Genomic DNA, 18,442 nt, shown 5'->3' with positions numbered 1-18,442 from the left:
AAAGTTCATGATGGTACAAAACATGAAGCAAGAATATGCCAGTAAAATGAAATCATTTTACCTACAGAAAAAAGTTTTATAGTTTTTGATAAAGAAAAAAAATATGTTATCTTACATTTTCTTAGAAATTATGAAACAATCTAAAACAATATAAATGAACCCATTTTAACACTGCCTTTACAAACAAACTCGTTCTCTGCCAGTGACGACAGCAATACTTTGCCAGAGGTGGGCAGACTACAATTCACACAAGGCAGCTGCCCTGCGCCCACTTTTTATATGGACCTGGCTCGATAGCCATTTAGTTATGTGCCGCCCATATCCCGCCAACAATATCTTCAATGTTATGGTTTAATTTAATATTTTTCGCAGCAGGTGGATCCCTTGTGTGATATTATTGCCAGGAGGCATCAGCATTATTATGCGCTGTATTGCTGTATTCGCTGGCAAGCAAAGAGTTAATAACTTTATCAACATATAATTTTAAATATAGATTTCAGTGCAAGATTCCTTTTGTCTCAGTTCTAAAGATTCAGTATAATTTTTCCTTTTTTTTTTTTTTCCTCCCCACCATAATTTAGACAGATATTGTGGCAGCTGAAATACTACAGGGCGAGACTTTCTCTAATGCTTTTTGCCATAATTTACAGCAAATGAACAAAAACTAATATGGTTGATATGAACTTCTAACCCCAGAATGCCCAGAAACATGAGAAAATTATTTAGTCTATGCTTTTGTTCCAAAGCGTGCGTGGCCATAAGAAAGCGGGCTTTAAAGGGCGAGTGTCCGCCGCTATCCTTGGATCAAGGAGCTGCATCTATAAAAATCTGCCGATGCCTTAAAACATCTGCCGTTAGATGGGGCTTCTGTTTGTGATATTGTCCTTTACAGAACAAGTTTATCTAAAATGATTATCGTCCATCCATCAGTACAGTCCTCGGTAAAAACGTTTTCATGGCTACGGATAAAAGTGTCAGAATCACAAAAGGATCAAGTGACGGTGTTCTGATCATTGTGAATCTGTGAATAAAAAAGAGCAAAATCAACCCAAAAAATAGCTTTCGCCCTTTTTTTGCAGAAAAAAAGACTAAATGAGCCACCACGTTCTAATTGGAGGTATCGCATGCGAAGTCACCTATAAAGTGGGTATTATGTCCCAAACATAGGCCGTGCGCCTATAAAGCGCTTGCGTCACCTTTATCTAATCACTAGAATGGAGCAGGACTCATCATTACCGCCAATTCCATCTGTTTGGTCCTTGGTCACCGGCATGGCCCAACGTGACAACATCTCGCACGTCTACTCGGTGGTCAGATTTGGTGGAAAATGTATTGCTTTCGAATGGCTTTGCTTTTCTACTCTCCAGGAGCAGAGTGTATTCTGAGTGTTTGGGAATAAACCTACCAATCACGTCTGTCAACTAAACGTATGATGCCAAGAAATAATAAATAAGAAATTAATTAAGGGATCATAAATTGAGAACAACCAGAAACAAAGCATTGGCGGTCATAAATATAACGAGAAACATAGACGCACACATAAAACTTTCGTCTCGTCCCTGTTTTTTCTCTATTAGTCACCTCCGACAACGTCATGCAGGGGACCTAACAGGGTGACCCTAAATAAATATCAAAGCTAGCGAGATGGGAACTTGCACCATTTACAGAAAGGGAGAGTTACAACGATTAATAACTGCATTTCGGGCTTTAAATCGGCTTAATGCCGTTAATCATGGCATTCATTAAAAGGTTGTTTTGTTTTTTTTGACATTTTGGAAAGTGGAAAAACGATACTGATATTTTCAACCTCCTGACGGAGAGTCAATGTTCGACTTTATAGCTGCAGGGTTTGGCATTCTGCAACTTTCCAGCAGTTAATGAACTCTAAATCCCACAATCCTTGGAATCTTGAGAACCGAGAGCTGCAGACTTAATGTCCCCGTAAAAAAGGGTAATTTTAGAAACTTCCCTTCTCTCCTTTGTCACCCTTTTGGCATTAGAGCGGTGATCAACTCATTGCTCTGCAACATGTTCCTCACCCTAGGCCTTCAGCAAAAAAAAGGTCTACGCAGAAAGGGCCTATTGGTTCTTTTTGTATTTCCTCTGCCCCAAAGCTGCATTATGGTTATCTGACTATGGCCGACATATAGTATAGATTGTTAAATACATTCTACAGAGAGAAAAAAACACAAAAAAATGAGATATTGCAGCTTTTTACAATAAACTTATGGACCAACCAAAAGATATGTTTTGCGATAGAAACCCATCAACCAAATGGACATTTTTTTTTTTTAGCCCTTGTCTTCTAAAGACTATGCGAAAAAACTTTTTTTTTTTAAGCTAGAGACAGTTAGAGACAAGGGCCTACAATAAGAACATCGTTGTAGTCAGTGATAACACGGTCAAAAATCAATACAAACACAAAAAAAGGCACTTGAGAGGACATCCACTAGCCAGTGCCAACAACATTTTCATAAGGGTAGTCATTACCCTCTATTGCCTGTTGGATTTAATGATGGTGTATGTACTGTATAGACGTTTTAAGCACTTTGCTCGATTACTACACCGAAAAGCAACAATAATTTATAGCTTTGCTTTAAAAATGCAGAAACATTAATAGTGGTACGTAGTGTAGGACTTCTGAAGTCTTTGTTGCTTTATACACAGCACAAACAGATATGCACAGACATGGGAGGAAGGGCTTGTGTTGAACGTCCTACGGTTTTGCGGGTGCAGGCACCCGGGGGGATGCGCGTCCATCCGGGGAACCCCACTTTGTGTCATCTGCGACAGCATCTTGGATTTTGCGCACAACAAAGGAATATCCATAGCAGGAGAACGTAACGGGAACAGAGATTACAAACCATAAAATCGATCAGAATTGGTCTCAAAACCAGCATTTGATTATTCAAAACAGAAAGCCGACTGTACAAGATTTAGATTGTATATACTTTCGTAGGTATCAGGTATATTCACTGAAGCTCCTGAGAAAAGCTTGGCTCCGCATCATCCAACGCACCAAAAAGCCTGAACAGTAAAACTTTGTCGGTTCTGAACCACCTGTTATTTTAAGTCATTTCCTTTTTAATGTAACTGTTACATTTTCCTCCTCTTTCGTAGCTTCATGCCTCTGAATATGAATTCTGTGTGTTTAGTTTGTCCTTTTTCAACTTAACACCGTCCACCAGTTCGAAATTGTAATTCTCCAGGGCTGATAAGTTCCTCTCCGACATGCCGTTGTGCCAACATGCGCAATAAAGGACAACTCCACAGATGGCCCCTAGCAGTACCCCCAAGGCGCTCATTGCTATGATTGTGATGAGAATGGGGTCCAAGGTTTTCAGCACATTTCCTGGCTTTTTGGAGATGCTTTCATTGAAATGCTCGCCAGAGTAGTTGGGGGTGAACCCTAAAAAAAAAAAAAAAAAAAAAAAAAAAAGCATCCACGTTATTTCATATTCCATCGCGCTGTACAAACAGCCATGGGGACGGACGCGTATGGGAGAACGATCAATTCTGCAAGACAGATAATTAAAGGTAGGCTGTAAACATGTGGCACCCAGTACCTGATTGACCAAGAACCTTAAGTGTCCCAGGTACTTCTCCAGTAAACATTAAAATGTAAAAGTGGCCCCCCTCCCCAATCTCTCAACTTCACGGTGTTACAAAGGGCCAAGAGGACCTCTATGCTCCATCCAAAATTATGGCTCATTGTCATTTACCTGTTTTATCGTTTTCATGTAATATTTCCTCCAGTTCATTGCCGGACTCGTGGGATTCTGGACAAAAAAACACAGACAAAAATATTTTGAATATACATAATATATTTACATATATATATTTATATATAATATACATATAATATATTTTGAATACAGTGAATTTTAGTAAACACAAATGACTATTTTTCATTAACAATTGTTATTTGAAGGAAAAAAAAGAAATCACTAAGGAGCCGGTCAAAATAACTCTTCTCCTTGTAATATATTTGAATTGTCTTTATATGTCATGCACGTTACTAATAAATTAGCAAGTTTGATATTCTGGTTTACTAGTGAATGTAAACCCCCCCCCCAAAAAACTAAACATATCAGCCCTAATGTTGGCCAAGATAGCACTGCCACATTTACTAACTATTTATATTATATGAGCTTTATGACTGTTGTTTTTTGGGGATATGGAAATATATTTTCTATCGCTTCTTCTGCTGAAGTGTAACCTCTAGATATAGAATTAAGAGCCTGGCATTAGTTCTCCCATCATGTACCTTTACAGTTTTCTTCAGAAATCTGATTGGTGATAATAATATCGTCTACCGCAATTCCACCGCTACTCCCTTTGCCGATTGTACCTTCCACAATTACCTGTAGAACAAATCAAATATATACATTTAGTTCTAGAATGTTACAATACAGTGTTCATATTGGGTCGCAATCCCTGGAATACAGGATAAATAATCATGAGTAACATTTTTGGAATTTTGGCAAAGCCAGAGTAGATAAACTTAATCCCTACCCGATATTGCTTCATGGATTTCTGAAGAAACACTCTGGCTTCTCTCCAGTGGTTGCCTTGATTGCCGTTGATGGTCAACAAGTTTTGTCCGTAGTCATCTTGATTCTCATACTTCAGTTTAATACTCAATGAGCCAACGTGGGTGCCAGAGAAATGGTACCAGAAGGTCATGCAGTGAGCCGATTTGGAGGAGGAAATGATGGGACTCCGCAATCGCGCGGCTTTACCTCTGTGCCTTTCATCAGCCTCGGAGTAAAGGAAATTGCCATCACCTGGTGAGAAAATATCATAACGACGTTAGAATATTGGGGTAAAGGTATCACAGATTTGTTCTGGTAACGGACAGAGGAAGTACAAAAATGACCAATTCTAGTCATCGTAAATGTACTGTATAACTATTCATCTTTGTCTGGGGACTCAAGACAAAGCCGTTTGGAATTCTAGTCCTAAAATACGATTGTGCCCTAATGTAGACGCTTTAATCCGATATTAGTGTCTGGATCCATTGACTGCGTCTTGAAGCTCCCAACTTGGGAGGATAATCACCATTTCTTTTCCGACCTGGACTCGGCATACAAAATCCGATAATAACACTCTGCCAGTAATAGATGCATGAGTAATTTAATGATGTCCGATGAGGATCAGATAATTCCATAACGGTCTGTGGCTGCCACACTTTTTTGCAATTTAAGCAGATTTGCTATACACAAGATTGATCTTAGAACTCGCTGATTGCAAACCAGCTGTACAATCAAACCATAAGCACTTGAATTTAGTCCTTCTGGGTTTAATCAGAGTCCTTTATAAAAGTATGAACGTAAACAGAAGACTTAACTGTAAAATCTTAGCGAAGAAGTAAAAACATATAGATGATTAGCAGAAATGCAAACTACGCAAAACACTTGCTGGCTGCCAAAATTCTTTATGAACATAGAGAAATATATTACTTGACCCTTAATCATTTACATTTAAACATGGAAAAGGAGATGTATTACTATTTTTTTTGCAATGGACCAGGTGGTAGCTGAATATAAAGATATGCTCTTAAAATAATTATGTATTTTCTTTAACAAAAATGGGTAAATTAAGCATTTGTGAAGAATAGTTTATAATATTAATATCTTTATAATACAATTAATTATCAAGGTCCTTATCATTAAATTAAATGTTTTATTTTGTTTACATGGTACATGACATGGGGTGGATAGTATGTTTACCGGTGTGATCCCGCACTGGTCCAGTTTTGCTGTTCAGAACAGTCCATTTCAGACCTAAGCTATTGTCATGTTCCCACAGACAGGTGGTTTTCTCTAATCCCCATCCGAACGTACAATCGAGGTCATCATGTGCCATGCCTAGAAGAAAAAACAAAGAAACTCCAATAAAGTATACCCTCTAACTGACTGAAGGAGCTTTTTATTTTACCCAAATAATGGGAATCAAAACAGCTTTCCAGAATGAGTCGCAATTTTGAACTAGACGGTGTAAGTCGGGAAACATTGTAAATAGAAATAACACCATATGTGACAGTTGCAAGAAAACATCATTATATGTGGATAGGTAGCATGAAGCTGTGTGAGCTGAACTGGGGGGCCAAAAGAGACCCCGGACATGGCTGCTGAGGCTTGGTTTATCTTAATAACAGAAATCCTGAAGACTGAGGTTATACCTGGGGAATTGTCGTTGGCTCGGCCCAGCTGGTCAACAGCGGAGGATTCCGAGCCAGAGTTAAGCATTGGCACACTTTCGGCTTTTAGAGCCCTTGGCTGGGCATTAGGCATTAGGGTGTCATCTCAAAGTGCCCACTAGATGGCACTGTGACAAAGCTTCGGAATGGAACCTGAAAGCGAGCTGGAGCCAGGCTTCAGAGCCAGCATCACGTATAACAAGGGAGCTGGTATTAGATGACATTATGAGATGATATAAAATTGTGTGCCTTTATTTTCTGCTTCCCAACAGCCTTATACCATGTAATTGCTTTTTTCCTAAAGGTTTAGGAAGATGAATAGAAGGATGTGCGAGACAGATAAAGCTAATCTTGTTTATATTTTGACTTCTTCAGTCGTTCTGTACTCGCATCCCCAACATCCTCCCAACTCCCTGGCTGCTATTTTTTTTTTTGCCCAAGGAAGGAAACACCTAAAAAAGCATAAAATAAATTTCTTCCAGGAATGCCGGCGTTCACAACAGAGTCATATAAGGACTTAAGAAAGCAGACATCCTTCCCGTGCTTTACACATACTTTTTAAATGAGGCATTCTTCTTGGTTTTCCTTATTGTAAAAGCTACATCCTTGGAAAAACAATGTCTGTATCTAAATCGAAATCTAAGGCCTCCTTCCGGCTGTGTAAATTCTCCTTACAAACAACCGCATTGTAAGGGCTGCAGGGAGGGAACTCCCAGCGTTTAAATGACATTTGTAGAAGCCTTTGTTTGCAAGGTTTATTGTAAACAGAAAAAAAAGATTTCTGACCCTTTTTTAATTATTATTATTATTATATATATTATTTTTTAAACCTCTCTAGACATTTAGATTGAGGGAACGAGTTTTTCGGTGTCCATGGGCATGAGAATAGCGAGGACTTGCTTCCCTGGCATTTTAGGAGTTAAGGCATGCATGGTATAGGCTATTGAAGACATAAAACAAGGTGAAGGACAAAATAAGGTTTGAGGTTTTGCTACAGCTAGAAAAACGGGCAGACTAGAGGGGCCGAATGGTTCTTATCTGTTGACAGGTCCTATAATAATGCCGCTGCTTGACAAACATAAGTGGTGAGAAAATTACGAGGGTAGCTTGGTGATTTACTGGCTCTTACAAAATAAGGGAATGCAGCGATGAGGAACTGGGTAAAGACGGAGAGGAGAAATGAAACAAAGAAGTGAAAAAAGGAATCACTGCCTGGATTTTCCATGTTTCTACTCTGTCAACATGGACAGGCTGGTGATTTTTTGCTTAGGTGGCATTGCTAGCCAAAAGGCAAGGTAATACAGCCAACCAAAACCACATTCCCCCCAATACAACTGCATAGAAAGTTCCCAGAAGGAAGCCATAGGGGATAGATATGTAAAACTTAAAAGGATCCCAAACTGTTTATTCCCTTTTTGGGGCAGAATGTGGAGTTTAATGAGAAAAAAATCAACCAGTCCAAAGGGCCTAGGGTGCCACTGCAAATAACACCGCAGCTTTCTGGTAGATGATCGTGGAGTCACAGATTCATGTAACATCGTGTCAGAACCCATGCTTCTATCCAATAACCGTCCTGTCTGATTTTGCGTTCTGTTCTCATTCATGGAACATGGTGCATTTCCACTACACTCCTTACATAATACCACTTGCCGGAAAATAAAGCCAGCTTGTCTAATGGCATCCCGTGCCACTGCCAGGATTACGTTATGGGGAAAACCAGGGGAATTGAGTCTTGAAATCGTTTCAAGACTCAGCCACCTCCATTAAGTAACTGTGAATTATTTATGATTGAATGTTGGATTTTTCTTTTTAAATTGCGCTGCTTCCTGAAAGGAGCATTTTTCACAAAATATCGTAACATCTAAGCTACCCTAATGACATCATAAGTAAGGCACGGTGCCAAGTACACTGATGATTTTGGGTTAGTCATGACAAGCTGTGATTTGTAACAATTGTATTCATTTTCAGTACTCCCCCTATCGTAATGGTTTAGAATCTGAACAACCGGATGGGAATAGTCCAGTTGGGGTGGTGGTGAAGGTTGTGATGATCCCCCAACTACTACTTTGACAACTAAGAGGTGTATATTCCAAATCTTGAACTTGAGGTGCGTTGGTTCTACTCACCAACCAAATGAACATAACTTCACTCTAAACGAGTTAAAGCAGTGGCTTGTTTAGGTACAGCTGAACAGTGATTTTTGTTTGGTTTAGTTATATTCCCAAAGCAGCCATTAGCACAAACCTGGGTAAAGCACATTTGCTTTATTAGTAAGGAACCCCCCCAAGCTTTCATAGGAAGTTTCTTGACTGATCTTTTTACTCATTATTTATCTGGGACTTCATTCCGTACTCAAGACCTTTACGGTGAAAGGTATAAATGTTTAACAACGAGAGAATTTCATGTGTAATTATAACCGGCCTCCCACGAGTTTATATGTTTGACCTCTATACCCAGCTGCTGTCTCCAAATATGCAACTGGTTGGCTTGTTAAATAAATATTGATACACGATCTGTTAATATATGACTTTCAAGGCCTCACTAATGAGGTCTTGGAATTATCTAGGAAAACATTATCCCTGCAACATGCTGTTCCCTTAAAGGAACAGTACATAAAAAAAATCATCCCTGCTCAAAAATACCAGAAAACACGTTTAATATACTCTTAAAAGTACTTAGACACAACGTTTGCAAAATGTAATTAAAAAAAAATCACTAGCCATTTTCTATAGATATCTTATCTCGACTAATGAAATCAAGGTTAAATAATAAATACCGATCCTATTTTTAATTAGTGCATTTTCCATCGCTATAAATAATAATAATAATAAAATATAAATACAAGAACGGTTTTCCCTTGGACTTTATGTCACACTATACACTTCATACGGAAATGTTTAGTAGGTTAAAATATTGTATTCCATACAAAATAAGGGTTCTTATCCGAAAACATATGACCAATATTTTGGGATAGTGCAATGAAGGCAGAAGTATAAATGGCCGAATACCCAATTTTAATGCTGCATTTGATTGGTTTAACTAGTTGTTAATGTGACATGTTTCTTCAGCTCTTTTCAGTAAAAAAAAAATGCATATTGTTAAGAAAAATAAAACTATTTGGCTGGATATGGGTAATTGGACAGCTGCAGGTGGTGCAAATACCGTGACTTTAACATATGCATGGCTACCACTGCCTTGGTAAAGGACCTATTATCTCTCCGACCGAGTGAACTATTGATCCTGCACCCACATCTCCGAGGTTTCACTTAATTAAGTTTGCAAATAAGAAAACTATAGAGGTAAATGCAGGGTGGTGAATAGGGCTTGTTAAGAGAGTTCCTGGTAAACTCAGTCCTGTTTAGTATTCACACAAACAAGGAGCATTCCTGGGCTCACCATGGTGAATTTACACGAGAATAAAAAGACAAACCATATTTATGGAGCCAACAAGAACAGATGCTCCAGAAAAGGAGCTTCTTTAACAGACGAGTAAAATGCTTTTCTGTATTGGTTCTTGGGGCTGCAGTTTGGCGACTAACTTGGAATGGTATGTTCCTTTCAAACAAACATAACGCCGTTAATGTACCTGTTGGGTCTATATTGTCCTCTGTAGTTGGGGCCTCGGTACTTTGCACCGTCGTTCCTGCTGGAAAACCAAACAAGAAATTATTTGTGAGTTGCTAGTTTTCCAGAAAATAAAAATGTATAGAGAAATCTATGAAATGTTTTTTATTGTTGGTTCCATAATCAGAATCATATATGCCCAGATCAATGGAGATACTCCCAACATTTTTAAAACAATTCCCTCTTCCACCAAGATTTGTTCATTTCATTGGGTGTAAAAAAATTGTGAATTCTTGGTACATTTAGAGTCCATAATCTAACCCCTTTTTATATAAAACACTAATATATTTTGACACCGTAGCCGTGCTGGTGTAGATTAAACTTGGATTTGTGCGTAATCCTTACTGTGTTGGGGAGAATGACAAGGGCAGATGGCAGGTGTGTTTTCTATTAATTTCATAATGTAAGTGGACTAAATGAACTGAGATGATATGAGTTTGCATATCGAATTTCCAATGAGTGACACTTTATTTGAGTGGCTAAAAACAATAACAGGTGTAGGAGATCCTCGAACATTCATAGCAATTATTGGATTATTGAATAAACTAGAAAGTTAAAAGAGAATTCTGGGAATGACAGCTCGGAATGTCCAAATCCATATAACTATCAGGCCAATAAAAATGAATGGGAATGGAACGGCTCTTTTTAATGTAAAATCGTCACCCAAAGTTGACCAGGTTCTTTTATACAAAACACATTTTTAACTAAAAATAACATATTGAATAAAGATAATTTGTGATAAAAGCTAAGCAAGTTGTCTTTGAACCAACAACGTGCCTTGTGGGACAGGACAGGGGCATTGTGGGTCCATGCATGGTATTAACATGTACAATAATACATGGAGGTATTATAATTATTAAAAAAAAGCAGATGTTCTTATAACAGGAAACATGACGCAAAGTTATATTATAGTATTAGAAAAAAAGCAGTGATTTGACCAATATATTAATTTAAATAACCCAAAATTAAATTAAAGCTGCTAAATCAAGGAGGATTGGAGATGGTTTTGTAGGAATGAAGTGTCAAGTGGTTGGCAGCTCAGTAGGATTAAGGAACTAGTGCTTAAATATTCTTTACAACAGCCAGCGTCGTAAAAATGTGTGTAGGCTGTGAGACAATATTTTAAATATTTTATGAAAAAATCCATACAAATGCAAAATAAATGTAATACTGGGTATGTGATATAAACTTTCAACATACAATGAATCTAAATTTAAGCAATTGTCATCTTTTTTGAAATTTCAATGGAGAAAAATCAAACAATATTTTGTTCTCATGGTGGGTAGAACACCATTAGTGACCACTGATGGGCCAAGTTTTACAGGCAGCTCTTGACATGGCATACTATACATTAAAAAACCTGAATGTGCAGAACGTCAGACATTTGCATATGTATGTTTTCTCCCGTTGCTTCTCTCCATACATTGCAAATTAAGTTCGAAAAGCCCACGCTAAATGAAACAGACTGAAGAGAATATTCGCTGGATAATGTCTATAAATAATAAGGCCACTTATGCCAAGAATAAGCCGCCTTTTTTTGGGTAATATAAAGAAAGCTGACTTTTTTTAGATGCTCAAACAAGCTATAATTGTGCCTTTCTAATTTTTGTAATGTGTTTTTTTCCTGATACACAATACAAATAGCCAGAACACGATTCCCCATAATGCATATGGTTAGAATGGTAATTTTTTGGGCAACATGTTGGGAAAGTGTTAAGCGAGCTGAAATGTTATTTAATAAAAATCAGTACACTAGAACATGGGTAATAATATTTGCAGGCTGTAAAAGAATGAACAGAAAAACTATTCCAGTTAATAATCCTAGCAACTGATGCAAGTAGATCAGACCCAAATCGGTCTTTTGCTTTCACCAGACTGAAAACTGCCAGCAGATGTCTGTCGGCAGTATGTGATTGTGCATTTGGAACGTACACAGACAAAATTCAATTAATGAACAGAAAAAAGGGATTATATCTGCACCTGTAAGTCTGTAGTCATCACCTGTTCCACTATGGCAGTTTGCTGGATCTTCTTCACATTCGTCCAGCACATTGACCTCAGGCGTGGTAGGTATGGATGTAGGCACTGAAAGGCAAAATTTAAAGGGTTAAGGAATAAGTCGCAAACCAACAAATTTCATTTTTGGAAATTCTGTATCATCATCAGATGGAAACATAAACCAGAATGGATCCAATAACTTTTGTATGGAATGAGTGTGTCTATTTAAAAGGGATTGCCAGCTGCTAAAAGGTAAATATAACTGGCGTACACAAACGTCATTATTTTACTAAAGTACTAAGTGTACGCATTATTGTAGACAATAAGACATGATTTGGAGAGTGTATTAAAAAGCAACAACATCTGACCAGTTGTGTTTAGAGTTAGAATGAAATGAATAACACATTAGATACAACATCAAAGCTTAAGAACTTTGGACGGCTGTAGTATATTTACAGACAATATTTTTTTCAAAAAGCACATATTTTGGCTATGTGATTTTTACAAAAAATAACAAATTCTGTTATGATGAAACAGATTATAATAGTAATATTCTGATACAATTTACTAAGTAAGGACCATGCAGACTGGACAGTGGAACACCAAAGCTTCAAATCATCCGACATTCCCTTTTTAATTGTATCTTTATGCTGATTCTTATGGGGGTTTTTTTACGCTGAAATCTAATCAAGTTGATGAGTAAATAATGTCAAATTCCAGTCGTGTACCAAATCGTAATTTTTACATAAATTGAACAATTTCTTAAAATTATATTTTTTTAATTTCTGTTTTATTTCAGTTCAAATATTTCTAAAACCTTTCTGCGTGTTTTTCTCCAGAATGACCTACTACTCTTCTGGAATTCAGTCAAGCTTTCATATATCTCCTTTAAGCTGATGGGATCCCAGCAGAGTAGCCGCTGTACGATACACAGTATTTAATGCAATGCCAGACTTTCCTGACTTTCTTCGTAGTGATGACACTACGAGCTGCCCTCTAGGTCTGAATAAATAATAGACCTCAGATCTAATACAGTCCTAATGCTATTGACCCCATTGCACACACACGTACTGACAAGCAGCGGTCATGGGAAAATGTTGTTCTTTTAATATCATAGTCATGCATTTTTTCCCAAAGACTTTCTTCAAGTCTTAGTTCTTCGCCATGTCTTATTTTTTTGTGCTGTGCAATGTATGCTTAGGGGAGTCTCCGGCTCCCCAATCTCAGAAAACTGGAATACGTTGGAGACGACAGTGATTCATTGAGCAATTAAGAGCGGGACACGAAATGGTCATTTACTCAAGTAGATGCAAGGCCCCAAATATATATATTAGCCACAATGACAGATGCAAATGGCCATAATGGGCCATCTACAGGATATGGAAGTAAGGACATTGTGGTGAGCATTAATAATCTCTCTATTAAGAACTGTAAATTCAGGAAGATTGGTTTTAGAATAGATTATCAATGTAAAAACACAAAAGCATTAGTGGTCATGTAATTCCCCTCCATACAGACCGTGGCAGATTAGTTAGAAACAAGATAAATAGATAGATTAAAGGAATTATTGCGTCATCAGATGCTTGTTGGATATCACACTTACAGCTTCACTGGCTATATTATTGTTTATATTAAATCAAATAGATAGACATTTTTTTTTGGTATCAGTATACCAGTATACTGTTGGTCTGGTGAAAATGGATAAAAAAAAATCTGTATTTTTTTATTTAACAAGAAAGCATCAAAAGGTACAATCCAGATCAATAACCGGCTCCTTAGCAGAACTTTATCGAAGAAGTAAACAATGAGCCGACGCTTACCTTCTAGTTCACAGCCCAAAAGCTCCAGACGTAATCCTAGCCCTGAGGTCGAGGCTCTTTCAGGAATCACGCGGATGAAGCGAGCTGATATGGGGGCGAAAGTCCTTAACTCTGGGGTATCGTAGTTTGTGTTTCCTTCAAATGTCTGAAATTAAGAAGTTGAAAAGACTAGATGAATTTTGAGGGGTTCTGCCATTTTAATTCTCTCCTGATGCAAAGCAAGTGAGAAATACAATGCTTCACATACTTAGAATGTTTCAATAACTATCCAGTAATATTAGCTACATTAGAGATATTTAACCTTTAAAACTGTGACATGTATAGGGCCATCTTTAATGATAATACTGTGCTGCGTATTTAGCAATATAAGGCACTTTTGTTCTTGTTCACACTCCCCCAAAAAGAGCAAAGACTCATCCGAAGGACCAAGTGCAGACTCCTCCACCAGCCCCCATCATTCCAGTGCACAATGTTCCGCTTGTAATGGGAGCGATGTCTCTTACGACGTGGGTTTGGGAAGAATTAACACCAAAGGTCACCAGAAGCAGATCAGCTAGGTGCAGCCATGTCACTAAACGTAACTCAATATTGACATATGATTGATACTACCCAACAGGGATTGCACAGAAAGGCTATACACGAGCACACATATATAATTTATCAAGTAGACAAAATGGGAATTTACCCAGGGGGAATTGTCAATGTCCCACCACTGTCAGGCTCATGTCTAGAGACGATAGGCTGACATTCCGTTATACCAAAACTGTTTATTGTTAAGTATCTGCCTTGTCTTATTAGATTTTAGACAGTCTCCTTATCTAGTTATCGTTTAAAGTATGTAAAATTAAATTATTTGGAGTGGAACAATTAAATATTAAATTCATGTTTCATATAGATAAAAGCTTGTTTCATGTTCAGCTTGGATGTTAATTGTGTTCTTTGATACAGAGGAGTTACAAAAATAACCTATTTCAATAAATAAAAGATTCAGAACTTAGTTCTAAAAGCCCACGAGTGTGTAGAAATTTCTGAAAGGGGGGAGACGGCAAAGCCGATTGTCTCTTGATTTCTTCCCCACGTCTGTGGATGGACATTCATGCAAGATATGGAGAATAGTTATCACAGCTGCGTGATAAACCACCCCGATGGCCAGGTACTTTCGGGACATGTCCATGTACTGGTTCCAATACTGGAGCCATGCCTTACCTTTGCTTTATTTCTGCTGGAGTCCATAATCATTTCCCACTCTGTTCCATTATCACTGTATCCGATTTTGAACTTTCTCATGAAGACCTTGTTCTCCCTATGCTTTCCACCTTGAATGATAATTCCACGTATCACCTTCTCTTCGCCAAGGTCAACCTGGAGCCACTCCTTGGTGTAAGGGTGGGCATTGGATGGCGGAAGTGCCCACCCAGAGCGACTCGTTACAAGGCGTGCAAACTCAGGAACCCAATTGCGATCCACTTGACTAGAAGCCGTAATTTGGGAGTCAGAGATGAGTCCTGATACCATGCCCAACATTCCAGAACACGGATAATCTGAAATGACAATTTGCGTGATTGAATAATACCGCTGTGATATAATTCTAAAGCGGTGGGAAATCACTCATCTTAACTGTTACTATGTATACCATAGAAAAGATATATTATACACATTATAAGGTGTCGAAGCCATTCACGCTGGTTTAATTTAACACGGCAGCTCTATGGCAACAAAAATCACACTAAATAACTTTCCATTGTTCACAACTGTACCAGATAAAGTGCAAAAAATGTAGGGATGTTAGGTTTTTTTTTAGTACACTGCAGTGGCAGAAAAAAAATATTTGCTTTCTTCAGAAAAATAAAATAAAAAATTCTTTTGAAATCACATATTCTGGGTATTTTTTTTTCCATGTACTCTGGAGATGAGCTGAGACTCTTCTCCGATCAGCTAAAAAAACCGCTGTGCTGTACGAAGTGATACAACAGTGTTATTGTTCTTACAAATGTGTTTTGCATTAACAATGTTCAAGAACACTAAACATTTCCTTATTTTGAAGATACACAGGGCGCTAAATGAAGTCGTGCTCAGGTGTTGATATCATGGTAAATGGATACCTGGGGATTGAAGACGGTAGGAGTCAGGTGCAATCATCTCTTAATTGCACGCACTGGGGCCATAGGAATAGCAGCTAAGCGATTCGCTCGGTGCTAAATTGGCTCAGCTACACCAAAACAATAATATTGCGTGTCCTTGTGTGAATAGGCAACCGTATCAATTAATAATAAAGATGCAAACTCGACAATATGTAGGATAAACAATGTATAACGTGTGAACCAAAATGTTACGTTTAATGATTTGTGCGCTTTTAGAAAAACAAAAGCAAAGGATTAGGGCCGAGGATACTTACTGTCATTTTTTTAACAGCTAATTATGTGCAATATTTACATAGAATTCTACCGTGCGATATAACTTCACATAAACAGAATAAAAACCATTTATTGGGTGTTTATTCTGCTACATCATGTTTAAGGTTATATCTCGTATGCACAATAGATTGTAAGCTCTAGCGATCCGGTCTCTGTTTAAATAGGAAAGTGTTATGTTTATAGCGTATCGCAAAGAACAGCATGATAGGGTGGTTCTAAATAATAATAATAATAATATAATACGTTTTTCTTACCTGTTATCTTACAACCATAAACTTCAAATCTTAGCGATATTCCGGTCTCCCACGTTACAGGCCGAATCCTTATAAAGCGGGTTAGGACCGGTTTAGGGAATGCTCTATAGACAACATCAAATGGGTTGGTGTTTCCTGAAAAGACCTAAAAGATACAAAACGTATATTAAGCGCTATTAGGGTCCCCAAAAACTGGGTTGGTGTTTCCTGAAAAGACCTAAAAGATACAAAACGTATATTAAGCGCTATTAGGGTCCCCAAAAACTGTATGCTCAGATTTAGATGTTTTAAAGCTATCTTTACATTCCCATTTTATTGCCTTTAATTTAATTTGTACATTATATCCATTATTTGCTTAGAAATGATGAGCGATAACTTGTCCAATCCCCTCCCAAAACAGAATTTTTTACACTAGGCAGAAAAAAGTGAGTCTGAACATACTTAGTTTATTGTGTAATTTAATTGCATTGCTGGGTCTCTGTATTAAAATGTTTAAATACTTGCAAAAATAAGAAATAATGGAATTCATTCCTGAATTAATAACATTAACAATAATAAAGTATATTTTTTAATAAGGTACTGACAGGGACTGCAAAAAATCAGACATTTCATTGGGGTCAGGGTGGTTTAATTTACAGGTATTATTAAATATACTTAGCAAACCCCATAGTACTTGTATTAATATACATCTTTAATATAACACAAATAAACCAATTTCCTCTCGTTTCCATTCAATTTTCACCCTTGACACCACTAGATGGCCAGCCCAGGGACGTAATTTATACTCAAGCTATTAAGAGAAAGAAATAACAGCCTGAAACAGGAATTTTACACAAATCACTTTTATAACTGCCTTTACAAACATACATAAATACTGGCAAAGATGCAAATATGCAAGGGTTTTTTTTATGAATAGATCAGCTTTTTTTTCTGCTGTTTAGTGGATTTTGGGGGTTTTATATTTCCTTTTTGCCCTCATTCTGCACACGAGTCTCATAAGTCCTTTAAAGTTGGCCAGGGGCATTTGGGAAACCATAGAACTGGCATTCAGCATGTTTTCAGAGCTAAATTACTCAGCTGAAAAAACTAAACCTTAATTAAAAAAAAAAAAACCCTTTCATGATATTTAATATTTTTTTACAATTAAAAAACTTTGGCGTTATTATTTTCAGATAATGACAAATAAAGAAAAAAAAAATATGGAATTATAATTTTTTCGTACCAAATGCTTAGCTCCGTCTTTTAGAGTAATCCAGTCTTCCCCGTTAGAGCTAATATCGACCTTGTAGGATTTTACATAATATTTCTTGCCGGTTTCTTTAGAGACGGCTCCTTGGGTTCCGATTCCAGAAACAAAGCGGAGAAGTCCAAGGTCGACCTGTATAATGCAAACAGATAGGACATGGCACTTTAGGACCAGCGTGGATGGACATTGTCTTATGCTATAATGTGACCAATCCAGAAGTAAATTGTATGAAACAGTTTGAAAAGAGGAAGAAATGCAAAAAATCACACGGTTGCATAGGTTGCTTCTTAAAAATCCATCACTGCTTGATAGAATATAATGATGTGATATAATGGCCTCCTGCCTGATCACTTCAATGCACCGTTTACATTGTGTAGTCTATACATGTTTCCTATACAGAAGGTTTTCTTTTTCATTTGTTGAATTGCAATTCTTCCAGATAACCAAGAAGTAAATCAGGCAAAGGTTTGAGGTGACATCATCGAACCGAGATGTACAGAACATCATAGCACAGAATGAATTCAATGAGATTGGAGAGAACTGGGCTTATTACAATAGCCCACAATTAGTAAGTACATAGACAAATACACAATGCCTTCTCGTGGTGTGAACTGTCATCCATTAACAGTTATAGTCGGGAACTACACAATGACTCCACACCTGATGCTACATTACGATACTGTTCTGAATGGATGTGTATGTAAAATGTATATATATATATATATATATATATATATATATAATAAAGCACAGATAGTCACAACCAGGGGCAAATAAAATAAAAACTTTTCTTGTGTCACTAAATATAAAATCATCTCTTTCCACATCGTGTCCATAGACAATAAACAGGATTTGCATGCCTTTCCAGTACCAAAGTCTGAAGG

At 37.4% G+C, this 18,442-nt stretch overlaps 1 protein-coding gene across 1 annotated transcript in view; it reads right to left on the bottom strand.

Annotated features, from left to right (window-relative positions):
• Nucleotides 1-3,122: 3,122 nt before the first annotated feature.
• LOC149287178 (neuropilin-1-like) overlaps nucleotides 3,123-18,442 on the bottom strand; it is a 73,973-nt gene continuing 58,653 nt past the window's right edge. Inside the window, exons 7-17 of the mRNA XM_089493149.1 lie at nucleotides 17,535-17,690; nucleotides 16,313-16,457; nucleotides 14,851-15,185; nucleotides 13,645-13,789; nucleotides 11,828-11,911; nucleotides 9,789-9,848; nucleotides 5,733-5,870; nucleotides 4,516-4,787; nucleotides 4,268-4,364; nucleotides 3,723-3,779; nucleotides 3,123-3,409 (exon numbers count right to left, since the gene is read on the bottom strand). Of these exons, the coding sequence (XP_089349275.1) occupies nucleotides 3,123-3,409; nucleotides 3,723-3,779; nucleotides 4,268-4,364; nucleotides 4,516-4,787; nucleotides 5,733-5,870; nucleotides 9,789-9,848; nucleotides 11,828-11,911; nucleotides 13,645-13,789; nucleotides 14,851-15,185; nucleotides 16,313-16,457; nucleotides 17,535-17,690 (1,776 nt within the window). The remainder of the gene's footprint in view (nucleotides 3,410-3,722; nucleotides 3,780-4,267; nucleotides 4,365-4,515; nucleotides 4,788-5,732; nucleotides 5,871-9,788; nucleotides 9,849-11,827; nucleotides 11,912-13,644; nucleotides 13,790-14,850; nucleotides 15,186-16,312; nucleotides 16,458-17,534; nucleotides 17,691-18,442) is intronic.

Source organism: Sceloporus occidentalis, unplaced genomic scaffold, assembly GCF_023333645.1.
Source record: "Sceloporus occidentalis isolate IW3139 unplaced genomic scaffold, rSceOcc1.0.p SCAF_63, whole genome shotgun sequence".
Taxonomy (NCBI): Eukaryota; Metazoa; Chordata; class Lepidosauria; order Squamata; family Phrynosomatidae; genus Sceloporus; species Sceloporus occidentalis.
The sequence above is the reverse complement of the archived record's forward strand: the minus strand, read 5'-3'. Positions and strand labels throughout refer to the sequence as shown.